The sequence below is a fragment of the Amborella trichopoda genome, chromosome 7 (genome assembly GCF_054954075.1).
Source record: "Amborella trichopoda isolate Santa Cruz 75 chromosome 7, AtrichopodaSantaCruz75HAP2 v2.0, whole genome shotgun sequence".
In the NCBI taxonomy this organism is placed as follows: Eukaryota; Viridiplantae; Streptophyta; class Magnoliopsida; order Amborellales; family Amborellaceae; genus Amborella; species Amborella trichopoda.
The window spans coordinates 23,448,291-23,472,238 of NC_142342.1; the positions used below are offsets into that span (position 1 = coordinate 23,448,291).

At 44.2% G+C, this 23,948-nt stretch overlaps 1 protein-coding gene across 1 annotated transcript; it reads right to left on the reverse strand.

Moving 5' to 3' along the window:
- Positions 1-12,047: 12,047 nt before the first annotated feature.
- Positions 12,048-12,752, reverse strand: LOC148781300 (uncharacterized). Its single transcript, XM_088871038.1, has one exon. The coding sequence runs from the start codon at positions 12,750-12,752 to the stop codon at positions 12,048-12,050; it is 705 nt and encodes a 234-aa protein (XP_088727164.1).
- Between the last annotated feature and the right edge of the window lie 11,196 nt (positions 12,753-23,948).

A 23,948-nucleotide genomic window follows, 5' to 3' on the forward strand; every position in this document is an offset into this window, starting at 1 on the left:
AGAGTACAGATCTGACACTGGGCCTCAGTATCATAGCCGACGGTAGAGTTTAAGACACACAGCAAGTGCTATCCTTTTTGGGTGCACAGCTGGTGCTAATCATCAAGAAAACTAGCGTGGGAAGTTATCAACGCAGCCGGTGCTAGCCTTTATAAGACATAGCCGGTGCTGGCTCCAAATGGCACTCATCAGCGCATGGTCGGTGTCATGATGCGCCTGGTGTGGGAATTGTTGCACGCGGAGATGAGTCCTGTGCGGTGGTGTTCATGCATGGCGCTGACTTAGGTTAACAAAGGGTGGTAACTGGTCGTAAGGCTTGGCTTATGATGCACGTTGGAAGCCAAGTCCTCCAGCACAACAGTGAATCCATGTTGTTCTGTGGAAGGGCATCCACTATGAATAGGGTTCCATCATAGGCCAATTCCTTGCTCGAGAAGTCTACTTTGTATGTTTGATATACACATCAGATGAATTAAAGCTGACTCAAAAATGGTCGGCTTCTTCTTTTTGCTTGTAACCATCCTCTTTGGTGGCCCCTATCAGATGAATTGAAGCTGACTCTCCAAGGGTTTTGCTTCTTTTTCTTAATAAGGGTGCTTCTTTAGTGGGTGTGCTTCTTTTAAGAGAGCAATTCTTTCGTGGGTTTGCTTCTTCTTTCAGAGGAAAGCATTTCTTTTGGCCTGTAACCGTCCTCTTATCCTCAGATGAAAGGGCAACACTGCAGGTTTGGGTTTGTAACCGTTCACTTATCCTCATATACGAGAGACTTGTAACCTACCAACTAATGGGTTTCTTTTGGGCTTGTAATTTGTAATTCGTTTTTTCTGCAATCCTTAGAATATGTTTGGACTGTCTTGCATACTTTGCATTGAGTCTCTTTCCTTTGCATATCCATCATGGGTAGTATTTCTTTAGTTATTGCCCATTGATAGGGAGCATTGCCTCCTCTCCATCAGGATGTGCTAATATGTAAGCTCCATTTGGCGAGACTATTTTGACTGTAAAAGGACCTTCCCACTTGGGTTCAAACTTCCCTTTATGCAGACCATGCATAATAATCAACCTCTTAATGGGTAGAACTAGATCGCCACGGGTGAATGAGCGGACCTTGACTGACTTGTCGAAAGCCCTTTTCATTCTCCCTTGGTTGAGCTTGAGGTTTTGGTGAGCATCTAACCTCTTTTCATCGAGTGCATCCAATTCTTGATTTCAAAGTTTGACTCTCTCATCTTCGGTTAGTCTTTGATGTAAAGTGACACGCAATGAAGGAATTTGAATTTCGAGGATAAAACTGCTTCACCCCCATAGAGAAGAGAATAAGGAGCGGACTCAATAGCATTTCGTGTAGTAGTACTATTGGCCCATAGTGCTTCAGGAAGTTTCTCGTGCCAATTTATACTGACTTGCTTCAAATATTGCATAGAGTCTTATTGAAGGCCTCAGCTAATCCATTGGCCCGAGGGTGGTACATAGTCGAGTACCTCCATTTGAAAACGACTGGTTAACCAAGCGATCAATATGATGACTTCTAAATTTAGTGCCATTGTCAGAGATAATCAGGTCAGGCACCCCAAACCGGTATATAATGTGATGTCGCATGAAGTTAGTCATTGTGGTATATAATGTGATGTCGCATGAAGTTAGTCATTGTGGTACTAGGAACTTTCTTAAGGGGGATCGCTTCAGCCCACTTAGAGAAATAATCGGTTGCAGCTAGAATAAAGACATGACACATTGCCGAAGGAGGGTCAATAAGTCTTACAATGTCCATACCCCATAGTGAGAAGGGCGATGATGCCACTATAGGGTGTAAGGGCTCTTGATGTTGATGAACCAGGCTTGAATGCATTTGGCACGCCTACCACTTTTTAGCATAGTTTAAGGAATCAACGATCATGGAAGGCCAATAATACCCCAATCTACGTATCTGTTAATAGAGCTTAGGATCGGACTGGTGTAGTCCACAAATGCTTGAGTGTACCTCTTCTAACACCTTATTTGCCTCTTGCACATCCACACATCTAAGAAGAATGCCGTCAAATGACCATCTGAAGAGAGCATCTCCTTCAAGGAGGGTATTCTTGGTAGACATTCGACATACAATGTTGCGCTTGGCAGGATTTTCCAGGAGTCTACCATGTTTTAGTAAACTGGTGATGGGCTCTCTCTGATCTTCTACCTGTTCAATTTCTACACATATTGGGTAAAAGAACTCTGGTTGCTGGTTTTGAACATTAGCTCCTTGAGTCTGTGCCATTTCTTGTTCAGTCCTGATTATTTCTTTAGCTAATAGAAGTGCTCCGAATGGATAACGAGGGCACTTGGGGAAGATATTTTTCTCATCATCTGCATCTTGCTCGGTTCTTAGTTCAACGTGTCTGCACTCTACCACCCAGACAACTGTGGGTCCTGATGAGGATAATTGAATTGTAGCCCCGAGTTTTGCAAGTGCATCAGCCTGTGAATTTAGCCTCTTGGGGATGTGATTCAAGGATACGTCCCCAAATTGGGCCATATACGATTTTGTAGTATCGTGATAAGGCTTGAGAGTGCCTTTCCTCACATCATAGATCCCTTTGAGCTGTCGGATAACCAACTCAGAGTCGCCATAGATTTTGAGCTGCTCTAAGTCGAGGTCGAAAGCAATCTCGAACCCGATTATAAGGACCTGATATTCTACCTCATTATGAGAACCAGCCTGATCGAGAGAGAAAGAAAGTAGTAATACTCCACCTTTCGGAGTCAAGAATACTATTCCGGCGCCTCCTCGGTCTGATTGGAAGGCTCCGTCAAAGTACAATTCCCACGCATGAGCAAGTTTAGCACAGAACACTTATTCGTTAAGGAGGTCACTCGACAGCAGAGATTCTACCAGTACGGGGTGTGCTGCAAGAAAACCGGCCAAGGCCTAGCCCTTGATGACCCTCTAGGGGACATACGTGATGTCGAATTCCATCAGCTAGAATGCCCATTTAGCAAGGCGCCCTGACAAGTAGGGGCATGTCATGAGAAACTGTACGAGATCTGGTTTTGATATGAGTTTCACCTCATGACCAAGCCAGTAATGGCGAAGTTTCTGTACTGCGAAGATTAGGGCCAAGCACATCTTCTCTATTGGGGAATAATTCTTCTCGACCCCTTGCATCATGCGACTAAGATAATAAAGTGCCATTTCTTTTCTCTCATCATTGTTTTGTGCTAACAATGCTCCGAGTGACTCCTCTAGAGTAGTCACATATAGGATGAGAGGTTTTCCCAACACTGGTGTAGAAGTACCGGAGGATTGAGCAAATACTACTTGATGTCATCAAGGGCTGCTAGACATGTTTCATCACAAATGAATGGAATATCATTCTACAACAAGAGTGTAAAGGACTTATAGCGACCTGACAGATTTGAGATGAACCTGCGGATGTATGTTAGTTGTCCATGAAAAGAACACAGTTCTCGCAGTGTAGTTGATGACTGCATTTCTTGGATTACATTAATCTTGACTAGCTCAACTTCAAGCCCTCGATGTTTGAAAATGAACCCCAAGAACTTTCCTAAACGCACACCAAAAGCTCATTTCAGTGGGTTCATTTTAAGTTGATGAAGATGTAGTCCCTCGTAAAACTTTTCAAGGTCTCTCATGTGAGTGTCTTTCTCCTCGTATTTTACTACCAAGTCATCTACATAACACTCCACCTCTTTGTGCATCATGTCCTTAAAGCTGGTTGTCATTGCTCTCTGATATGTTGCACCAGCATTCTTTTTTCTGAAAGGCATCATTGTGCAACAGAAGACCCATTTTGGAGTCATGAACCCATTGGCTTCCTAATCTTCGGGCACCATCCGTATCCGATTATAACCGGAGTATCCATCCATGCAGGAGAAAATATGGCAGTGGACCGTATAGTCAATGAGCATCTCGATGAATGGGAGCGGGAAGTCTTCTTTGGGATAGGTGGTATTGAGGTTGCGGAAGTCAATGCAAACCCTGATTTGGCCAATCTTCTTCTTGACTGGAACAACATTTGCTAGCCATTTTGGGTACTTGATTTCATGAATGAAGCCTGCATGTCTGAGTTTGGTAACTTCCGTCGGGTCTGAACCTCCTTGATTTCTGCTTTAGCGGTTTGACCGTCAGATCGATGTCGAGGCTGTGAACGATGACTTGAGAATCTAAACCAGACATCTCATGGTAATGCCAAGCAAGGACATCTCGGTTTGCTGGCAAGAAAGTAGTGAAATTTTCTTTTTCTTCTAGAGACATATTTGCCGAGATGAAAGAAGGCATAGAGTCGACTTCATCCCCTAGATTTATTTCCTCATGTTTGTCAACAGTAGCTTGACCGCCTTCTTCCCATTCTTCTGGAGCCCCTTGCAACTCTTCATCATTGTTTTTAAAGGTCTTTTGATCGACCTCAAGTGCAAAGACCCATGACCCTGACATCTTCGCCTCCGATAGAGCTCCAGGGTAGAACATAGTTTCTGCACCTTTCCCAAATTGAGGAACAACAAGATCCTCTGTGAACACGGACTGCATCTTAGGCTCTGGAGTTCGACTTGGAGCTTACAGGGCATTTGAGATTCAACGATTATAGGGTGATAAGTGTCCTCGTACGAATCACACGAACTTCGCATGGGTATCTGCAGCATTTGCCCTGCCCTGGATGGTACTTCATAAACTTGTACCATGTGGCAAGCTTCCTGAGAGTAGAAACTTTGCCCTCTTGATTCTCTCAGTCTCATCATGAGAAGCCCTTCCAATTTTCTTGCATTATCGGTTTCTACAGCCATCACAGTCTCTTGAGGTGACTCTGGATTGGAAAAGTAGTATGTAGCATCCACATTGTGGATTTTAGCTATGGGGAAAGGCCTTTTATCAGCATAGACTGTATATTTCCTCTCACCCTAACTGTACTTGAAACATTGATTCAGCGTAGATGGCACCACCCCTTGATCATGCATCTAGGGGCGACCAAGCAAGAAATTATAGGAGTCAATCACATGGAATTGGGCATACTCGTTCAAGTTACCAATTTTAAGACGGAGACGGATGGTGTCAGCTGGCTTCTCCCCTAACTGATTAAACCATTGGACTGTTAGGGTCGTTAGCGTGAGATCTTTAGGTCCCAACCTTATGCGAGTGAGAAGTCTTCTTAGGGTGAGGTTTATCGCCAAACCTCCATCAAGCATTATTCGATTGATAGGATGGGCATGCAACTCGCCAGTCATGAAGAGGGAGCGATTGTACAATTTCCCACCCGACTGAAGGTCATCGTCAGAGAAAGTGACAGTCATTCAGTTGTTAAGGAATCTCAAGTCTACTTCGATTTGATCAACCTCGATCTTGTACACTTCGGCATGGGAAAGATCTTGTATGAGATCCATATGATAGTCTCCTGATAGCATGAGAGCATCATAGACACTCAGTAGAGCGGGGAGTCGTCTCAAGTGTCCAAACACATCGTACTTAACTTTGTCATCATTGAGTTCATGAACTTCACTTTCATGACCCGTCCCCTGACCCCTGCTATACTTGCTGGAGGGTGATAGAGTGCGGGATAACGAACAGAGGTCGCGAACATCACTCAAGTGGGAGTGGGCCAACGCGTTTAGTAATGCGGAGTCAAAGTGAACCATAAATGAAAATAAAAAATCCAACAAAATGCTCCATAAAACTGGACAAAATAAAACCATTTCATACATATGCACTTTCCATAAAAATTCTTTACAATTCTTCTCAAGGCGCTACAGGCTCGAAAAAAAAATTTCAGTATTACATCGAAACAAGTATGTGGCACTGCCACTAGACACCTACTACCAAAGGGTTCCCCTACCAAGTGCCAAACTTTAAATGCTTGCCACCACTGTCCAGTTGACTACTCTTGAATGGTCGGTTATCACTCTACAAAGATGAAAAAATAGAAGGACTGAGCTAAAAGCTCAGTAAGTAGATTAGTACCATTACCTTTTCGGCCTATACATATGTAATGATATAACGATATGGTCTACAATTTACATAGGCATAACAAAGTGGAGTCATGCATCACAATACATTAGCAGTGTAAAATCGATTATGATTAAGATATCGGGGAAGTACATATTGTATGAGCTAATAGTTATTTCACCTCTTATCACAGTAACAGGTCAGTACCCAGAAAGAACGCAGAAAGCACAAAGGCAAAGTCCAGAGTTGTCTACACCTGAAGTAAAAGTCACATCGATCAGGCCAAGCCAATTCTATAACTTGGAACTTCTACCCTCAATAAGGAGGGAGGACAATGATAAATGGGTGTCCCATTTTGTAGTGTCCTCACGCGCGCATAGAATCCCCAGCGTTTGGGGTTTTCGATAGGTAGTGGCCTTGCAAGATACGACCCTCTCCTTATGCCTTCAAGCGAACGGGTGTTACACTACCATTGGGTTACCCAATGTGTAGTCCCCGTTTAAATTCGGGGGGCGCCACCCTCCCTGTTATTCAATTTCATCTCCCGACCCCGTTCTTATCATTGAAGTAGAGGCACAGTTAATGATTGTCGGCATCACACTATCCCATTACCAATGGGTGACACATTGTGTAGTGATCACTATCCTAGTATATCACAGTCACAATATAATATTATCCCACTACCAATTGGTGACCCATTACATAGTGGTCAGTATCACAGTATATCACAGTCATAGTATAACAGTATCCCACTACCAATGGGTGACCCATTGTGTAGTGGTCAATATCACAGTATATCACAGTCACAGTATAAAAGTATTCCACTATCAATGGGTGACCCATTGTGTAGTGGTCAGTATCACAGTATATCGCAGTCACAGTATAACAGTATCCCACTACTAATGGGTGACCCGTTGTGTAGTGGTCAGTATCACAGTATATCACAGTCACAGTATATAGTCTCCGACTACCAATGGGTGACCCATTGCGTATTGGACAGTATCACAATATATCACATATAGTTGCACTGCGTACATGCATGCTCAAGCATTCATTTGCTCATGCTTTGCAATTTCAAGAATTTAAGAGCATTCATAGTATAATCAGCATGCAATTTTAAGTATCTCATGATAGATAATTTCAATCACCTTATGAAGGGATTAATCTATATATAGAAGCATAAGTGTATAATGTCTGCATGATCCATATAACCTTTTGGAATTACTGTCATTTCTATCAGTATTATGCATATACGAAGTGAGGCATAACATCCAATTCGTGAGGAATTTCAACACAATTTCGGTCATCAGTTACAATGTATATGTATATCTTTCAATCAAAGAAAATTCGAAGCTATTTGAGCGTCATTTGATCGGTCAAGAGTTCTGTACAAAATAGATCACAGTTCTGAAATTTTTTTCATTCCTAACGGTGGCATGTCCCATAAAATGAGGAGTGACATCCGATTTATACAAAATTTTGATATGGTTTCAAAACAAATTTGAAATTGGACACATATATCTTTCCAATGGAAGTGTTTTGAAATCAATTGGATTTCATTTGATCAGTTAAAGGACAACACGACCAGAGCAACAGTTTCTAGAAATTGCAGTAATTTATGACAGCGACATGCTACACCAACAAGAGTATAATCCTAAAATTATGGGAAATTTTAAGATAGTTTCAATACAAAAGTGTGATTGGAAACACGTGTCTTTCTATCAAAGTCATTTTGAAAGTGTTTGGACTCTATTTGGTCAGTCAAATGCTTATGGAAATAGAAATGAACTTATGAAATCTACTGCATTTTATTAACAGTGACATGTCCCTCTTAATAGAGGCATAACTTTTAATCTAAAGGATATTTCGGGATGATTTAGCCATGAAACTTTGAGAAACACACATATATTTCAAATGACAGTGGTTTGAAAGCGTTTAGCCTCCATTTGTTAGTCAAAAGCTCATGGAAATAGAGGCAACAGTTCTAAATTTCAGTGAAATCTGCTAACGGTCGCATTCTTTCACATATTGGAGCATAGTTCCCCATTTATAAGGAATTTGAACTGCGTTTAAACACAAAACGCATAGTACACACATGTATCTTTCAAATGAGGGTGATTTGGAGTCATTTGCATGTCATTTTCTTAGTCAAACGTATGTTGTAAAAACATGAAACCTCCCTAGAATTTCATAGTGTGGTCACAACATGACCCAAGGATCAGTCAATAATCCCCAAAATCATGCTAGATTTTAGTATAAAAGTTTTTTACATTATACATTAGATGCATAAGAACATCCTTCCACAAATTCTCATGGCAATCAAGAAGGATTTTGATGCTCATTTTGACATGCAATGGTAGGCTAAATTTTTGGAAAACCTGGAATAATGGGGTACACATGCAGCCGTTGTTTATGCAGATGCTCATGCTCAACTTCATGCTTGATTCATGTTTAATTCATGCTTTCATGACTAAGGACCTATAAGGTAGTGACCCACTTACCTTATGTGTGTAATGGACCTCTGACAACCCCTCACACAGTCACTTCATCTTCACTCCAATGTTCCCCCGCAAGGTTAGAGAGAGGGGCTGGAGTTTAGCACTCAAGAGGGAAGAGTGAATCCACATGTGAGGCAAAATGGGAGAGAAGGGGTTTGTTTTTTTGTACTCTCATGTGGGTAGGTGGCATCTTGGATTTGCCATGTCGCAGTCTTAATGTCATGCAGCTTGACAAGTGGTAGGGTGGCAGCATGCAGCCGGCAAGTGGAAACCATGGGCCATGCAAAGGCTCGACGTTGTCGTGCACAGCGGCATCGCACATGACACTATTCTTTTTTCTGCTTCTTCTAGCCACCGTGCGTGCACTCTACGGTGCACGTCTCTTCTTCTCTCTCTTCTTATCGCCATGCATGCACTCCACCACACGCGTCTCTTTCTTCTTCTCTCTCTTCTTATCGTCGCTTACACACTCCACCGTGCATCTCTTTCTTCTTCTCTCTCCTCTTACCGCTGTGCGTGCACTCTGTCGTGCATATCTCTTTCTTCTTCTCTCTCTTCTTACCTCCGTGTGTGCACTCTATTGTGCACGTCTCTTTCTTCTTCTCTCTCTTCATACTGCTTCACGTGCACTCCACCACGCGTGTCTCTATGCCGAGAAAAACCTGGGTCCTTACATTATCCCCCCCGTAAAAATGATTTTGTCCCCAAAGTCATGTCTCAGTTAATCAAATAAACGGGGGTACTTATCCCAGATCTCATCCTCTCACTCCCAAGTCAATTCATCCTTTGAGTGATATTTCCATAAAACACGAACAAGAGGAATTTCTTTATGGCGCAACACCTGTACCCTTTTGTCCAGTATTACAACCAGTTGTTCAATATAGGTCAAATATTCTATAATCAAAATTGGTTTATATCTCAGAACATGGGACGGGTTAGGCTGGTACTTCCTTAATAGTAACACATGAAAAACATCATGAATGTTTGCCAACTCGGGTGGTAAGGCAAGTCGATATGTCATGCTTCCGACCATTTCCAAAATTTCAAAAGGTCCAATAAATTGTGGGATTAATTTTCCTTTCTAGCTAAATCTCATAATGCCCTTAGTTGTCGATACCTTTAAGAAGACCCGATCACCCACCTCAAAATCGAGGTCGCTCATCCGATTGTCAACGTAACTCTTTTACCGACTCTGAGCAGCCTTAAGTCTCTTTCGAATCATGGGAATATTTTTTGAGCTTACTTGAACAATTTCTGACCCTAAAAGCCTCCTTTCACCAACCTCACCTCAACAGATAGGTGATCTGCACTTCCTCCCATACAAGGCCTAAAAAGGTGCCATGTAGATATCGGCTTGGAAGCAGTTGTTATAAGAAAATTCTATTAGAGGGAGATGGTCATCCCAGCTTCCTTTAAAATAGGTAACATAAGCCCTCAACATGTCTTCCTGGGTCTGAATGGTCCTGTCCGACTACTTATTAGTCTGGGGGCGAAAAGCAGTGCTAAAAGTGTATCTTGTCCCCATGGCTAATTGCATACTATTCCAAAATCTCGAGGTAAATCTAGTGTCCCTATCGGACACGATGCTAACTGGAGTTCATGCAACCTCACTATCTCTTTAATGTATAATTGGGCCAATTTATCCAGGGTATAAGTTGTGCGAACCGATAAGAAATGAGCAACTTTAATCAGCCGATCAACGATGACCCAAATACTATCATGCCAAGCAACTGCTCTAGGTAATCCAGAGATGAAGTCCATGGTGATGTGTTCCCATTTCCACTCTGGTATGAGCAAGAGTTGCAACAGTGCAGGTTTCTGATGCTCAGCTTTCACTTGTTAGCACGTCAAGCACTTAGAGACACATTGTGCCACTTTCTTCTTCATGTCATTCCACCAGAAAGTCTTCTTAAGGTCCTGATACATTCTAGTGCTTCCTGAGTGTACAATATAATGGGAGTGGTGTGCCTCTTTTAAACTAGCCCTCTTTACACTCTCATCATTTGGAACACATACCCGATCTTTAAAACTTAATAGATCATCACTGCTAGTAGATAAATTATCTTTTCTCCCAAGTTTTATTTCTTCAAGAATTTTCATGAGTTGAGGACCTTCCTCCCCCATTCAGATCTGTTGGAAGAGTTGGGGCTCCACACTTATACAAGCAGTCACTCCTACCCCATCCCTAAGGGGCAGAGTTAGGCGCCACTCTATTGCATCCTCCAACATTTTCATCTTTCGAACCAACAGGTGTGCCACTGATACCATAGGCTTCCTGCTTAAAGAATCTTCTACCACATTAGTCTTGCCTGGGTGGTAATTGACGGTACAGTCATAATCATTTAATAGATCCATCCATCTTCTTTGCTTTATGTTCAACTCCTTCTTAGACAATAGATACTTGAGGCTCTTATGATATGTGAACACCTTAAATTGGGCTCCACAGAGGTAACGTCTTTAGATTTTCAAGGCAAATACTACAGCCGCGAGTTCTAAGTAATGAGTTGGGTAATTTTGTTCGTACAATGTTAACTGTCTGAAGGCATAAGCTATCACCTTCCCTCACTACATCAGCATGCACCCAAGCCCTTTGTGGGAGGCATCGGTGTAAACAACAAAATCCTCATTTCCCTCGGGTAAGGTTAGTATCAAGGCCGTAGTCAGTCTCTCTTTCAGTTCTTCAAAACTTTATTCACACTCATCTGACCACACAAATTTCACTTCCTTCTATGTTAGGGGAGTCAAGGGGAGCATTATCTTTGAAAACCCTTCTACAAAGCGTCTATAATAACCTTCCCGTCCCAAAAACTGCGGATCTCTGTGATATTTGTCGGTCTTCCCCACTTACGTATGGATTCAATTTTACAAGGGTTAACAGCGACTCCATCCTTAGATACAACGTGCCCAAGGAAAGCCACGTTAGGAAGCCAAAAATTACTCTTACCTAACTTAGCATATAACTTTTCCAACTTTAGAGTCTGGAGGACCATTCTTAGGTGTTGCTCTTGCTCTTCTAGGGTTTTTGAATATACTAGAATATCATTTATAAAGACCACCACAAAATCATCCAGAAAGGATCTAAAAACACTATTCATCAGGTCCATAAAGACAGCCGGGGCATTGGTCAACCCAAACGGCATCACCAAGAACTCATAGTGGCCAAAACGGGTCCTGAATGTAGTCGTAAGGACATCTCCTTCCTTGAACCACTGTTGATGATAGCTTGAACAAATATCAATTTTAGAAAATACTTGGGCCCCTTGAAGCTGGTAAAAAAGGTCATCAACTCTAGGCAAGGGGTACTTGTTCTTTACAGTGACCTCATTCAGCTGTCTATAGTCTACACAAATCCTTAAGGAACCGTCTATCTTTTTGTAAATAGGACCGGTGCACCCCATGGTGCACACTGGGTTGAATGAACCCCTTTCCAATATTTCCTGCAGTTATTCTTTCAACTCTTTTATTTCAGTCGGGGCCATCCTATAAGGGGCTTTGGAGAAGGGAGCAGTACCTGGGACCACCTCTATCTCAAACTCTATCTCCCTAATAGGAGGCAAAGAGGTCAAATCCTCACAAAAAACTTCTAAGTATTCACTTACCACTGGTATAGCCTCTCACTTGAACGGGATATCCCAATTCTCTACTACATAGGCCAAGCACCCAACACACGTTTTGGCAAGAAGGCTAGAAGCTTGAAGGGCAAAGATAAGGTGCAGAGGGGAAACATCCTTAATGCCAACAAAGTTCAACTTAGACTGATTTGGGAGTCTAAAGCTTATAGTTTGATCATAGCAATTTATTGTAGCATGATATGAGGACAACCAGTCCATGCCCAAAATAACATCAAAATCTTGAATGTCTAACAGTGTAAAGTCTATAGGTAGAGCACACCCTTCAAGCAACACCTCATAATGTTTGTAAATACTATCAATTTCTATAGATTCCCCCATAGGTGTGCATACTACCAATGTCCAGTGGAGAAGTGCAGGTCTAGCATTTATGTGGCATGCAAAGTGAGGTGCAGCAAAAGAGTGCGAAGATCCTGGGTCAATCAGAATTTTAGCTTCCATGCCACAAACAGAGAGCGTACCTCGGATAACAGAGGTAGGTGCATTGACTTCTTTATTCATAAGAGCAAATACTTGATCTTGAGTCTTCGGTCCGTTCTCTGGTCCCATAACCGGGCAATCTTTAACTAGGTGGCCAGGCTTGCCACATTTGAAACTTGACTTTGTCTTCTTGTAGCACTCAGCCACCGAATGGTTATTCAACCCACAATGAGGGCAAGCTGGGCATAGATTATCGCTTATGTCACCCATGAAGGTCTTTTGAATCTTCTTATTTCCTTGATTATTCCTTCCCCCTAAACGTTTCCTTGAAGGTGGTCAAGTCTTCCTTCCAAGGCTCCCAAATTGGGCTGGCCCCATTTTTCCCTCCTTTCTTAATTGGGACTCTTCACAGTCCTGCTAAATTGTCATGGCAAGGTCCACTAAAGGGGAGAAGTTCTAGAGGTTTGTCGATATCACCCTCCCCCTTATTTCTGGCCTGAGGCCCCTCTCAAACTTATTAGCCATTCGCACCTCCGTGTTAATGATGTGTCGTGCATACCTTGATAGCTCAGCGAATTTGGCTGCATATAGCTCCACTGATAGCTTCCCTTGTTGAAACTCAATAAACTCTACTTCCTTCCTCTCTCGCACTGAGTCAGGGAAATACTTCTCACAAAATGCTTCCAGAAAGTTCTCCCAAATTACTTTTGTCCCCATCCTTTCCCAAAGATTGCTTTACTGAGCCCCACAAGTGCTCAAAATCTCCTTCAACATGAAGGTTCCCAGCCTAACTGTCTGCTCATTAGTACAATGCAACACATCGAAAATCTTTTCCACTTGTCTTCTCCATCGCTCTGCTTTCTCTACTCCCCCATGCCCCAAAACCGTTGGAGGTGCTAGCCTCCTAAATCTTGATATTAACCCGCTGTCAGTCAGTTTCGAGGCAGGGGTAGTTGGGGCCAGGATACTATTTTTCATCATTTGAGTCATGGCCCCCAAGGTCTTAAAGAATTCATTGAGGGCCTCGGTATTCTCATTGCTGAAGCTCGCATTATTTGCACGAGTCCTCTGCATCTTTGACCTTAAAATAAGAGAACCTAGCTACCAGCCTACTCAACACTATTTTAGAGACATTTCTAAGACTCTCGAAGCCAAGAATCCTATCTTGGCTGCTCTAATACCGTAACTGTCATGACCCTACCCCCTGAGCCTTACCAAACTTGCCAGAGGGCAACAGAGTGCAGGATCGCGACCAGAGGTCATGAATGTCACTCATGTGGGAGTGGCCCAACACGTTTAGAAATGTGGAATCAAAGCGAATCATAAAAGAAAATAAAAACTCATACAACATGCTCCATAAAATTGAACAAAAAAAAAATCATTTTATACATGTGCATTCTTCAAAAAATTTCTTTACAATTCTGCTCAAGGCCCGACAACAAAATTTCAATATTACATCGAAACAACTCTGTGGCACTACCACCAGACACATATTATCAAAAGGTTTCCCTTGCTAAGTCCCGAGCTTTAAATGATTTCCCCCATTGTCCAGTTGTCCACTATTGAATGGTCGGTTATGACTCTACACAGATGGAAAATAGAAGGAATGAGCTAAAAGCTCAGTAAGTAGATCAGTACCATTGCCTTTTCGACCTATACATATGTAATGATATAATGATATGGCCCATAATTTATACAAGCATCACAAAGTGGAGTCATGCATCATAATTCATTAGCAGTGTAAAATGGGGAATGATTCAGATATCAGGGCAGCACATATTGTATGAGGTAACAATTATTTCACCTCTTATCACAGTAATATTTCAGTACCCAAAAAGAATACACAAAGAACACAGGCAAAGTCTAGAGTTGTCCGCTCCCGAAGTAGAAGTCGCATCGATCATGTCAAGCCAATCCTCTAACTTGGAACTTCTACCCTCATTCAAGAAGGAGGACAATGACAAATGGGTGTCCCCAGTGCGCTTGGGGTTTTTGATAGGCAGTGGCCTTGCAAAACATGACCCTCTCCTTATGCCTTCAGGCGAGAAGGCATTATACTACCATTGGGTGATGCAATACGTAGTGGGGGGCGTGACCCTCCCTGTTATTAAGTTTCACCTCTTGACCCCATTCCTACCATTGAAGTTGGGGCACAATCAATGATTGCCGGCATCACAATATCTCACTACCAATGGGCAACCTATTACGTAGTGTTTAGTATTACAGTATATCACAGTCACAGTATAACAATATCCCACTACTAATGGGTGACCCATTACGAAGTGGTCAGTATCATAGTATATCACACTCAATGTATAATGGTATCCTACTACCAATGGGTGACCCACTACGTAGTTGTCAGTATCACAGTACATCATAGTCATTGTATAATAGTATCCCACTACCGTTGGGTGATCCATTGAGTAGTGGTCAGTATTACAGTTTATTAAGGTCACAGTATAATAGAATCCCACTACCAATGGGTGACCCATTGCATAGTGGCCAGTGTCACAGTATGTCACAGTCACAGTATAACAGTATCCCACTACCAATGGGTGACCCATTGCATAGTGGTTAGTATCACAGTATATCACAATTCTAGTATAATAGTATCCCACTACCAATGGGTGACCCATTGTGTAGTTGTCTGTATCACAGTATATCACAATCATAGTATAATAGATCCCACTACTAAAGGGTTACCCATTGCGTAGTGGTTAGTGTTTGAAGACATTTTCAGCACCTTGGTCTCCGATGTGGAATAAGGGGAGAAGTTAGTCAATAAAGCCTAACGAACAGTGGAAATTTTGGCAGTCTCATAAAGGCTCTAGAACTTTTCAAGATCTTCATGAGGACTCCTGAAAGTCTCCTACCAAGTTTCGTCGCATTCTTATAAGTCAAAGGCAGTGCAGACTGAGAAATAGGTTCGGCATAATGAGCCTTTACAACCCTAAAAATGGATGTTATAACTAGAACTTTATTTTTGGTGCGTCAAATTGCTGTGGGACCACTGCCATTAGTTTCAATAAGGTTGAAAACCCTTAGGGGTCAAATTTCAGCTTAAATGAACATTTCAAGAAGACGTTGTAGGTGAAAGAGCGAAACAGGAGGAGCTGCACGCTATTTCGGTGTGGCCACCCTACAACTCAACTCCATTAAAGAGGTAATCACGAATAGTGACTTGCGATGCTCATATCTCACTCGTTCGAGGTCGGATCACACCCAAATTTTGTGAGCGTGTTTGTCTTGTTGAGACGAGCGTTTCGATATGTGGCACATCCCGTGGCAACATCCGAGAACGAAGAAATGCTAGAGAGAAGTTGTTGATCTATGAAGAAGTTGCAGGAAAATCAACAGCATCACACCTTGCTCGAGTGGTCATATCATGCTGCTCGGGAGCCTGATCGACTTGTAACCAGTTCCATCACATGCGTATGGTCAAGGGATACCTCTAGTCTGAGCCCCGTACATGATGAACGGTTGGATTTTGCATATAAGGCCGATGAAGTGACTACAAATTTCTATGTCGGAATTTAGATTCCGGTCCAAATGTCAAAGTTATAAAATCTTTACCGGACACAAAATAGAGCTGCGTTTGTTGCCACATGATTGTGACGACATGCTCAGTGCGGTCTAGCGAAGAAATCACTGAAAAACATCAAGAAATGAGCACACTATCGATCTGAAGTTTCAAGATTCATCCAAATTTTAAGACGCATAATCTTGCCCTGAAAACATGATCCATGGCTCGAAGTTGGTATCAAATCGATCACCATGCTAAGCCCAACAGAAAAATAATCATCTTTCATTCAAACAGGCATCAAAACAACCCCGGATCATCTATGAAAAATCACACACATTATAGGGCAGCACAGGGACGTTTTTGTAATTCCACAAATTGTAAGGAAGGGGCAAATCTGTCATTGTGCACCCTATTTTCTAATTTCTTTTAATTTAGTAAAATCTTAATTTTTAGCAATTTGGTTTAATTTTGATCAATCCACCCATGTTTGGACACAATTCTATATATACCACGTACTACCATTGTACGCAAGGCCTTTCATTCATTCGCGAAGGAGAAATTTTCTTAATAAAATTTCTCTTTCTTCTCATTGTTTGGTCACGTTTGGAGAGAGAGAGAGAAAGGAGAGAGAAACTTTTGGATCAGTAACCCTAGGCTCAATGTAAATCTTCACTCTTCTTTTCTTTCTTTTTCTTCTTCTTCGTCTAAGCTTCTCTCAAAGGCTATGCACAACAGTGGTAGTGCCAAGCATGCTCTTACCATCTTCCCTTCCTGTGGTATCATAGGTTGTGCATGGTGATGGCAGTGCCATGAGCAAGCTCCTTTCTTCCTCCTTTTCGTTCATCTCTATCTCTTAGAGTGGTTTGTAGACAACGCTACTCATTACCATCCACAAATGTGTTCTCGACGCCTCTGTGAGGAGCACAAACAATGAAGCCCATTGCTGCCCACGAGGATCTCCTCATGTTGCGTGCCTATCACCGCCTGCGAAGGGTAATACCTATCGCCATGTGCGAGGTCCTCTCTTACGCCTTCTACTTATTGTAAACAGCGATGTCTATCTTCGCCCGTAAAGGGTCCTGACAATACCTATCGCATTCTGCAAGCTTCCTTCACGTGCTCAGTGCCTATCGCCGTTTACGAGCTTTCTTTGTGTGCTGGATGCCTATCGCCATCCACGAGCTTTCGTCATGTGCTCGGTGTCTATCATCGTGTGCTTCACAAGAAGTTATTGCCTCCCAAAAAAGGACATGCTGCCTTCTCGGGTTGCCCACGACGATGCCTAACGCTGCCTATAGTTCACTGATTGCCCCCTTTTACCATTAGCAGCAATGTCCAACACTGTCGGGACGTCCTCCCTTTGTTCGTCTCGTGCCTTCTCCTCATTCTCTTTCCTTCTCACTTAGCTGGGGGTAGACTCGGTCTAACGTTGCCTTAATGATTTGGATGTCGAGCAGTTGTCGTTGTGTTGGTTCTGAGTACCATTCCCATCTTGCTGCCACACCAAATTAGGACAGTCATATCGACCTTGGTTTTGAGTAGTACTGCTGTCGCACCGGTCTGAATTACGGTGCCCATCTTGCTACCACTCTGAGTTGGTCATCGCACTGGTCCAGCTATCATGCTAGTCCCATCAACTTGTTGAGCCCCTTCTTCGTTTCTCATCTCATTCAAACGCTCTTCTTTTCATCACCCTAACTTCCCACATTCTTATCCATATGAAGGTGCATTACCCTAAGACAAGGGTGGGTCCTTCGGCCCACTTGTCTTGTAAATTAACCATACTAGTGTTCTGCAGAAAACAAGGAGGTTATAGGTCAAGGGAGGCAATTCCAAACCAGCTGAAGCAGCTGAGGGGATTTCCATTGTGATCTAAGAGGGCGTCCGTGCGAGTCAACCTGAGTAAGAGGTGAGGTTGGCCCCCACCTCACATACAAAATTCTTCTCTCACTAGTTGGACACGTGCCCTTATTCTGTGAACGTGGTTCCCGAGAGAGCGATCTCAGGTCTCGAGTCTTTCGAACCTGAGACACATGTCACCTGATAACCTTGATCCGAGGAGGCAAGATCGAGGCACTAAACCAGCTTGGCAACTCCACTGGAGACTTATTACCCCTTCGTCGATTCGCTCTTGTTTGATCAGTATCACCTTTTACTTTCAGCACTATTTTCTGTGGCATCTGGGTTATTCAACCCATTCATCCGAGTTGGGGATTTTCTCATCCTCGCACTCAAGATCATTCTAGGGAAGTGAACTGTTCAAGCCTCCTTACCAACACTCCTTCTGAGTCAGGACACACAGTCCGGCTCCCAGGTGCTTTCTTAGGTTCGTGCGAGAAGGGACTTAGAGGTCCCTGACTCCCTGCCTCCTCGCCCTGGTGGACCGTCCTCTCCTTGGTGGACCCAGATGGACCCTCGTGCATCCGCTGCTGCACACAACATGCACCCTGCTACTGGCAAGTCCCTTGCTAGTGATATTGCTGAGGTACGTCAGAAGGCTGCCTTGTCCACTCTCGCGAAAGGCAATCAAGTTGTCATCGCTTTTGAGGGTCATCGCAAGGCCACCCCCCAAACTCCTTCACTACCTCAAACCTCTACACCTGGGGGCTTGGCCCACAGAGGTAGAGAAACTACGGCCTCCACCTCTCGCACACTCCTAAAGGCTCGTGTTCCAACCAGTCAGGCCACACCTCGGGGCAACTTTCATGAGGTCTCAAACTTGCGTTAAAGGCTAAGACTTCTCGAGCCAACCCTGTGTGTGCCATGCATCCCACAGCTCGGGGTAGCACCAGTCCTGTGCCAGCTCAAGCACACTAGGGTTGACCGCTCTGTCCTCCCTCTCACCACACCCAACTTCATCGTGTGAGAGATAGGTTCCTACTCGGTTCCTCACAGACATATGCTTGTGGGTCTCGACCTCCTAAGGTCGTACTAGTTGAGTGAACCTGGGCGGACCCCAAGTCACCCGGTCGGTTAACCCAAAATCTGCACACGCACCGACTTTGCAGGTTCCTTCCCGATCCCGACTCAGGCGGAGTCCTGAACCATCTCTTTCTTCTGTCACTCTTCCTTCACATGGCAAGCACCTTGAGACCTGGTACTCAAAGGTTTTCCCTAGGAGTTCCATCTTGAGTCAGTTGCCCCAGGTCAGGCATGCACCCAGGCCTCACAACGGAATCCGGAGCGATGGTTTGATGTCAGATAGGACCCTGTAGCCTCCTAGGCAACAACTCAGGTTGCCCCCTATCCTTGGGCCCCATTCTTTGCTCCAGCTAATCGACACTGCCCTCGTCTGCTCAAGAAATACAAGGCAGTCCAAGCCTCAGGTTTGATTCTAGAGTGAGGCAGCCTCAAGATTATGCAGAAGAAAGGTCTGATGATTCTGATTAAAGAAGCCCCTAAGGTAGTGGAGGTTACCACCATTGGTGATCTCTTGCCTTGTAATCCCTTCTTCCCTCTGCAAATCCAAGAGCCTGAGAAAGTCTAAGAATATTGCTCGATGATCACTGCTAAGAAGCTACGGTCTTAAGATAGTCAAGAACCGATCCTAACACGATCGGTGTACAAGGCTCAAGTCCAATCGGGGCATGCTGAGCCCGTGGAGACCGACTTTCCATGAGTGACTCGCTAACCCCAACAGGCCACTACTCCACTTGGCTTTGACCCTCCAAAAGAAATGGTCAGTGTCATGGTAATCAACGAGCTGGACGATGCCCAAAAAGAGTAGATGAACAGGTTTGAGGTAATGATGCAGTCCATCCTCAAAAATATGGAACGCCTAGAAGCCTCCAGATCCCCTTCCTCTCACCATGAGACCGATTCCTTGTCTGGTGAAGACACAGTTCGTAGACAAACTCCCCCACCAGTCTCCCAAGACAGCTCTACTTTTTGCATGGTTTCGCAAGATGATATAGATGTCATGGTGACCCATAGTCTCAAGAACAAGGTTCTAGGCATGCAAGAGGCACCGCTCTACCAGAATCCATACCCTTCATATATCGATCGGGTGTCATTTCCCCCAAAATCCCAAAAAAGGGAAGCTCCCCCTGTTCAACGGTACTATGTCCCCTCACCAGCATACTGCTCACTTTCAAGCGGCTTGTCGAGAGCCGACAACTGATGGGCGACTCCTCCTCCATCAGTTCGTCAAGACTCTTGAAGGGCCAGTCTTCCAATGGTATGCATGGCTGCCTCCAAACTCAGTGCACACCTGGTAGGAAATGGAGCACTTATTTTACCAACACTTCTACGAAGCCAAAGGAACAAGGAAACCATCGAGCTCCTCGCTTTGACTCAAGACCCTTGTGAGCCAGTTGACAAGTTCATCACCTGATAGAGAGAGCTGGCAACTTTTCATGCCACTCTCATGACTGAAAAAGAAGCTGTCCGAATCTGCATACGAAATATGCTTCACGAGATCGCGGTGCATGTCAAGGCCTCCAATCCACCCTTCATGTTAAAGCTCATCTCTAAAGCAGTTCGTATAGAGGGTCTTTCCAAACACCATGGTGGATCTTGCTAGCAACCCTTTGTCTCAAACTCCCGCTTCAACAGCCGGGGCAACCAACAAAAAGTGGTGATCAGTGCAGCTATCACCGTGACTGACACTAAGAATGTCGCCCCTCAAACCATGGACGTCTCCAACACAAATGTCTCAGGCCGGGGGCAAGCAATGGTCCTATAATAGGGTCCCACCTCTTAAAAATATTAATCGAAGTGATTACTGGATCCAACACCAAAACAAAGGTGTATCCTTTTGACAAGGTGTGGATTCCTGCACTACTTCGACTACTACTAGAGCAAACCATGATCCAGTTGTTGGAGGTCAACACTGAAGGACTAGCTGGACAGGAGACGCATGAGAGATACTGTGCTTATCATAACAAAGTAGGTCATCCCACTCAGGACTACTATAATCTCAAAGACACTATCAAAGCCCTTATTAACAAGGGTCAGATAAAGCTCGAAGAGTTAAAGAAAGCGTTTGGGGCAACTGTGTCTTCTCACATAGTTACAATCCAAGAAGATGATGGGGCACCCGCTATCCTCCATGCACTTATTTTTCATAATGCTTGAAGAAGGACTTGCCATGCCTAAGCCAGCAAGGCAGCCCAAGTTTTGACCTTCAAGAACTGAAAAACTTTTGTGCTCTTATCATCTGGTACGAGGCCATGACCTAAGTGAATGCACTGTCTTTCATGAGCTCTAGGCAAAGAAGATGCAGCAATGCCAGGATGTTCATGGTAACCCAGAAAGACACCCGCAAGTCCCTCTTCCACCAGTGCAAGAAGAACTCTGGACATAAGCCTCGAGAAGCTCTGAGTAAGACTCTCTGTAGGCCTTCTTTGAGACGATCCTCCAATAGGGTCTTGTCACTCCCAAGCCCACCAGGCAACCGAGGCATCTCGCCCAGGGTATGGAAAACCTCTGGTTCCCATATCACCAAGTATGGCGCCATGAGCTGAAGGAATGCTCCAGGTTCGAAGCTGTAGTTAGTGGGAAGGTACAGAAAGGCCACATTGCTTGTGCCATCCTCCTAGAATGCTTCCAAGCCATCACTCCCGTTCAAGAGGAAACCCCCCTACGGGTCTCCTATGAGCATACATTGGGCCTTTCATTGCCCTCGACTTCTCAGCCTTAAGAAGTCTGCCATGGACGAAGTATACGGAAGTCCTGAAGCATGAGGAAATCCACCGAGCCAGGGTTACTCGTCAGCCAGATGGGATCAACCAAACCCCTCCTCAGGGATCCAAAAGGAGACGGGCACCCAGGTCTGCTCGCTGAAGGAATCATCTCCCTCAGCCACCAGTTGAGGAAGAATTTCTTAGGTCCCTTCCTCCATTGCCAACCTTACATGACTTCATCACAAGCGCAACTCGCCTTATCCTGTTGTCCAATCAGGCGAACGTCCCTGAGTCACCAATAGCTCAGGATCCATCCAATGGGAGTGATGATGCTAAAAGCACCCCACAACTGTCAAAGTCGGTGCAAGACCTACAATATCCCCTGCACACGTCCAATTCCAACAATGACGTTAAAAGTTGCCCAAAACATTTTAACTCTTCTCCTCCCTCATCTTCTATTTCTTCCACAGGTGCAGTTCAACAGTGCCCTGACTTCGACATTCTAAATAGAGAGCTCGGAGGCACCAGCCTCAGCAAGTTGCAGCAGAAGCGTCTAAGAAATATGCTGGCCCAGACAGTTGGATTCTTGACAGTCGCTGATGCCCTTTCAACCCAAGCCAAGACCGAGCCATCTTCAAGCTCCAATTCCCACGTGGCCTGTCACATGATTCAGGTTCATGAAGAGTAACCAAGATTGGGGAAAGTACTGAGTGACTCTAGTCATGAGGTCATGGACTCCCCGTTCGATGCCGACCCTTTCATTGCTTGGTCCGGCCAAGGATCAGAAATCGTCTATCGTACTGGGCCCCTTCTAAAAGCAAGGATGTCAGGATCATGTGTCTCTGCACTTGAGATTGATGAGAAGCATCCTGAATCCCCCGACGAAGAGTTGCAATAAGCTCCGAAAGAGTGGGAAGAAGGTTGTTAGGCCACGGCTGATGAGCTTGAAGAGATATACTTAGGGGATAAGGCAGACTTATGGCCAACTTTCATTGCAGCAAAAATGTCCCCAGAAGAGAAAGAAAGTTATATCTCCCTCCTCCGAGCAAACCATGTCGTCTTCACCTGGCATTATCATGAGATGCCCGATCTAGAGCCTCGAATCACTCTCCATCATCTTGGCATCGATCTATCCATCAAACCCATAAAGTAGAAATCAAGAAGGTTTAGACCCGACCTCGCGATACAGATTGATGTTAAGGTGAACAAGCTTAGACAAGCTGGATTCCTATGTGAAGTCAAATACCCGAGTTGGCTGACAAATGTTGTCCTAGTCAAGAAGAAACATGGCCAAATTAGGGTTTGTATTGAGTTTTGCGACTTGAATACCTCCTGCCCTAAGGACGACTTCCCCCTATCGTTTATTGAGATGCTTATCGACTCCACAGCTCATTGTCAGATCTTCTCCTTTATGGATGGGTATTCTGGTTATAATCAAGGAACCAGAGGATGAAGAAGCTACTGCATTCTTGACCCCGAAAGGTGTCTTTTGCTACATCGTGATGCCTTTTGGGTTTATGAACACCGGTGCCACGTACCAACGAGCCATGACGACCATCTTCAAGGATATGTTCCACAAGGAGGTCGAGTGCTATGTGGATGACTTAGTGGTGTAATCTGAAACAAAGGATGCTCACATACAAGACCTCAAAAAGGTATTTGAACGGCTGAGGCATCACCAACTCGAGCTGAACCCCTTGAAATGGGCCTTTGACGTACGCTAAGGAAAATTCTTAGGGTTCATCATGAGGTACCATGGATGGAGATCCAATCAATCAAAATCAAGGCAATTCAAGATATGCCACCTCCTACAACCCTGCATGAACTGCGGTCTCCCAAGGACAGCTGGCCTATATTCGAAGGTTCATCTCAAACCTTTCAGGGCGATGCAAGCTCTTTTAACACCTACTGAAGAAGGACACTCCCTTCATATGGGATAAGGCGTGCCAAGCAACACTCGATGACATCAAGCAGTATTTGTTGAATCCTCCAGTGCTCTCTACGCAAGTGTTAGGAAGGCCTCTCATCCTATACGTGACCGCCCTTGATGAGTCACTTGGGGCACTCCTAGCACAGAACAATGATGGGGGGAAGGAAACAACACTCTATTATCTCAGTCGCAAGATGCATGGAGTGGAGAAGAATTATCCTCCCATTGAAAAGATGTGCCTAGCCTTGATCTTTGCGGTACAGAAGCTCCGCCATTACTTGCTTGGTCACGAGGTGAAGCTAATCTCAAAGGCAGACCCGGTCAAGCTCCTTATGACCTGACCATGCCTATCAGGACACCTGACCAACTGGGCATTATTGCTGATGGAT

What these genes read in the sequence shown, in the direction of transcription:
- LOC148781300 (XM_088871038.1), bottom strand. Translation starts at nt 12,752, where the DNA reads ATGGGTGACATAAGCGATAATCTATGCCCAGCTTGCCCTCATTGTGGG.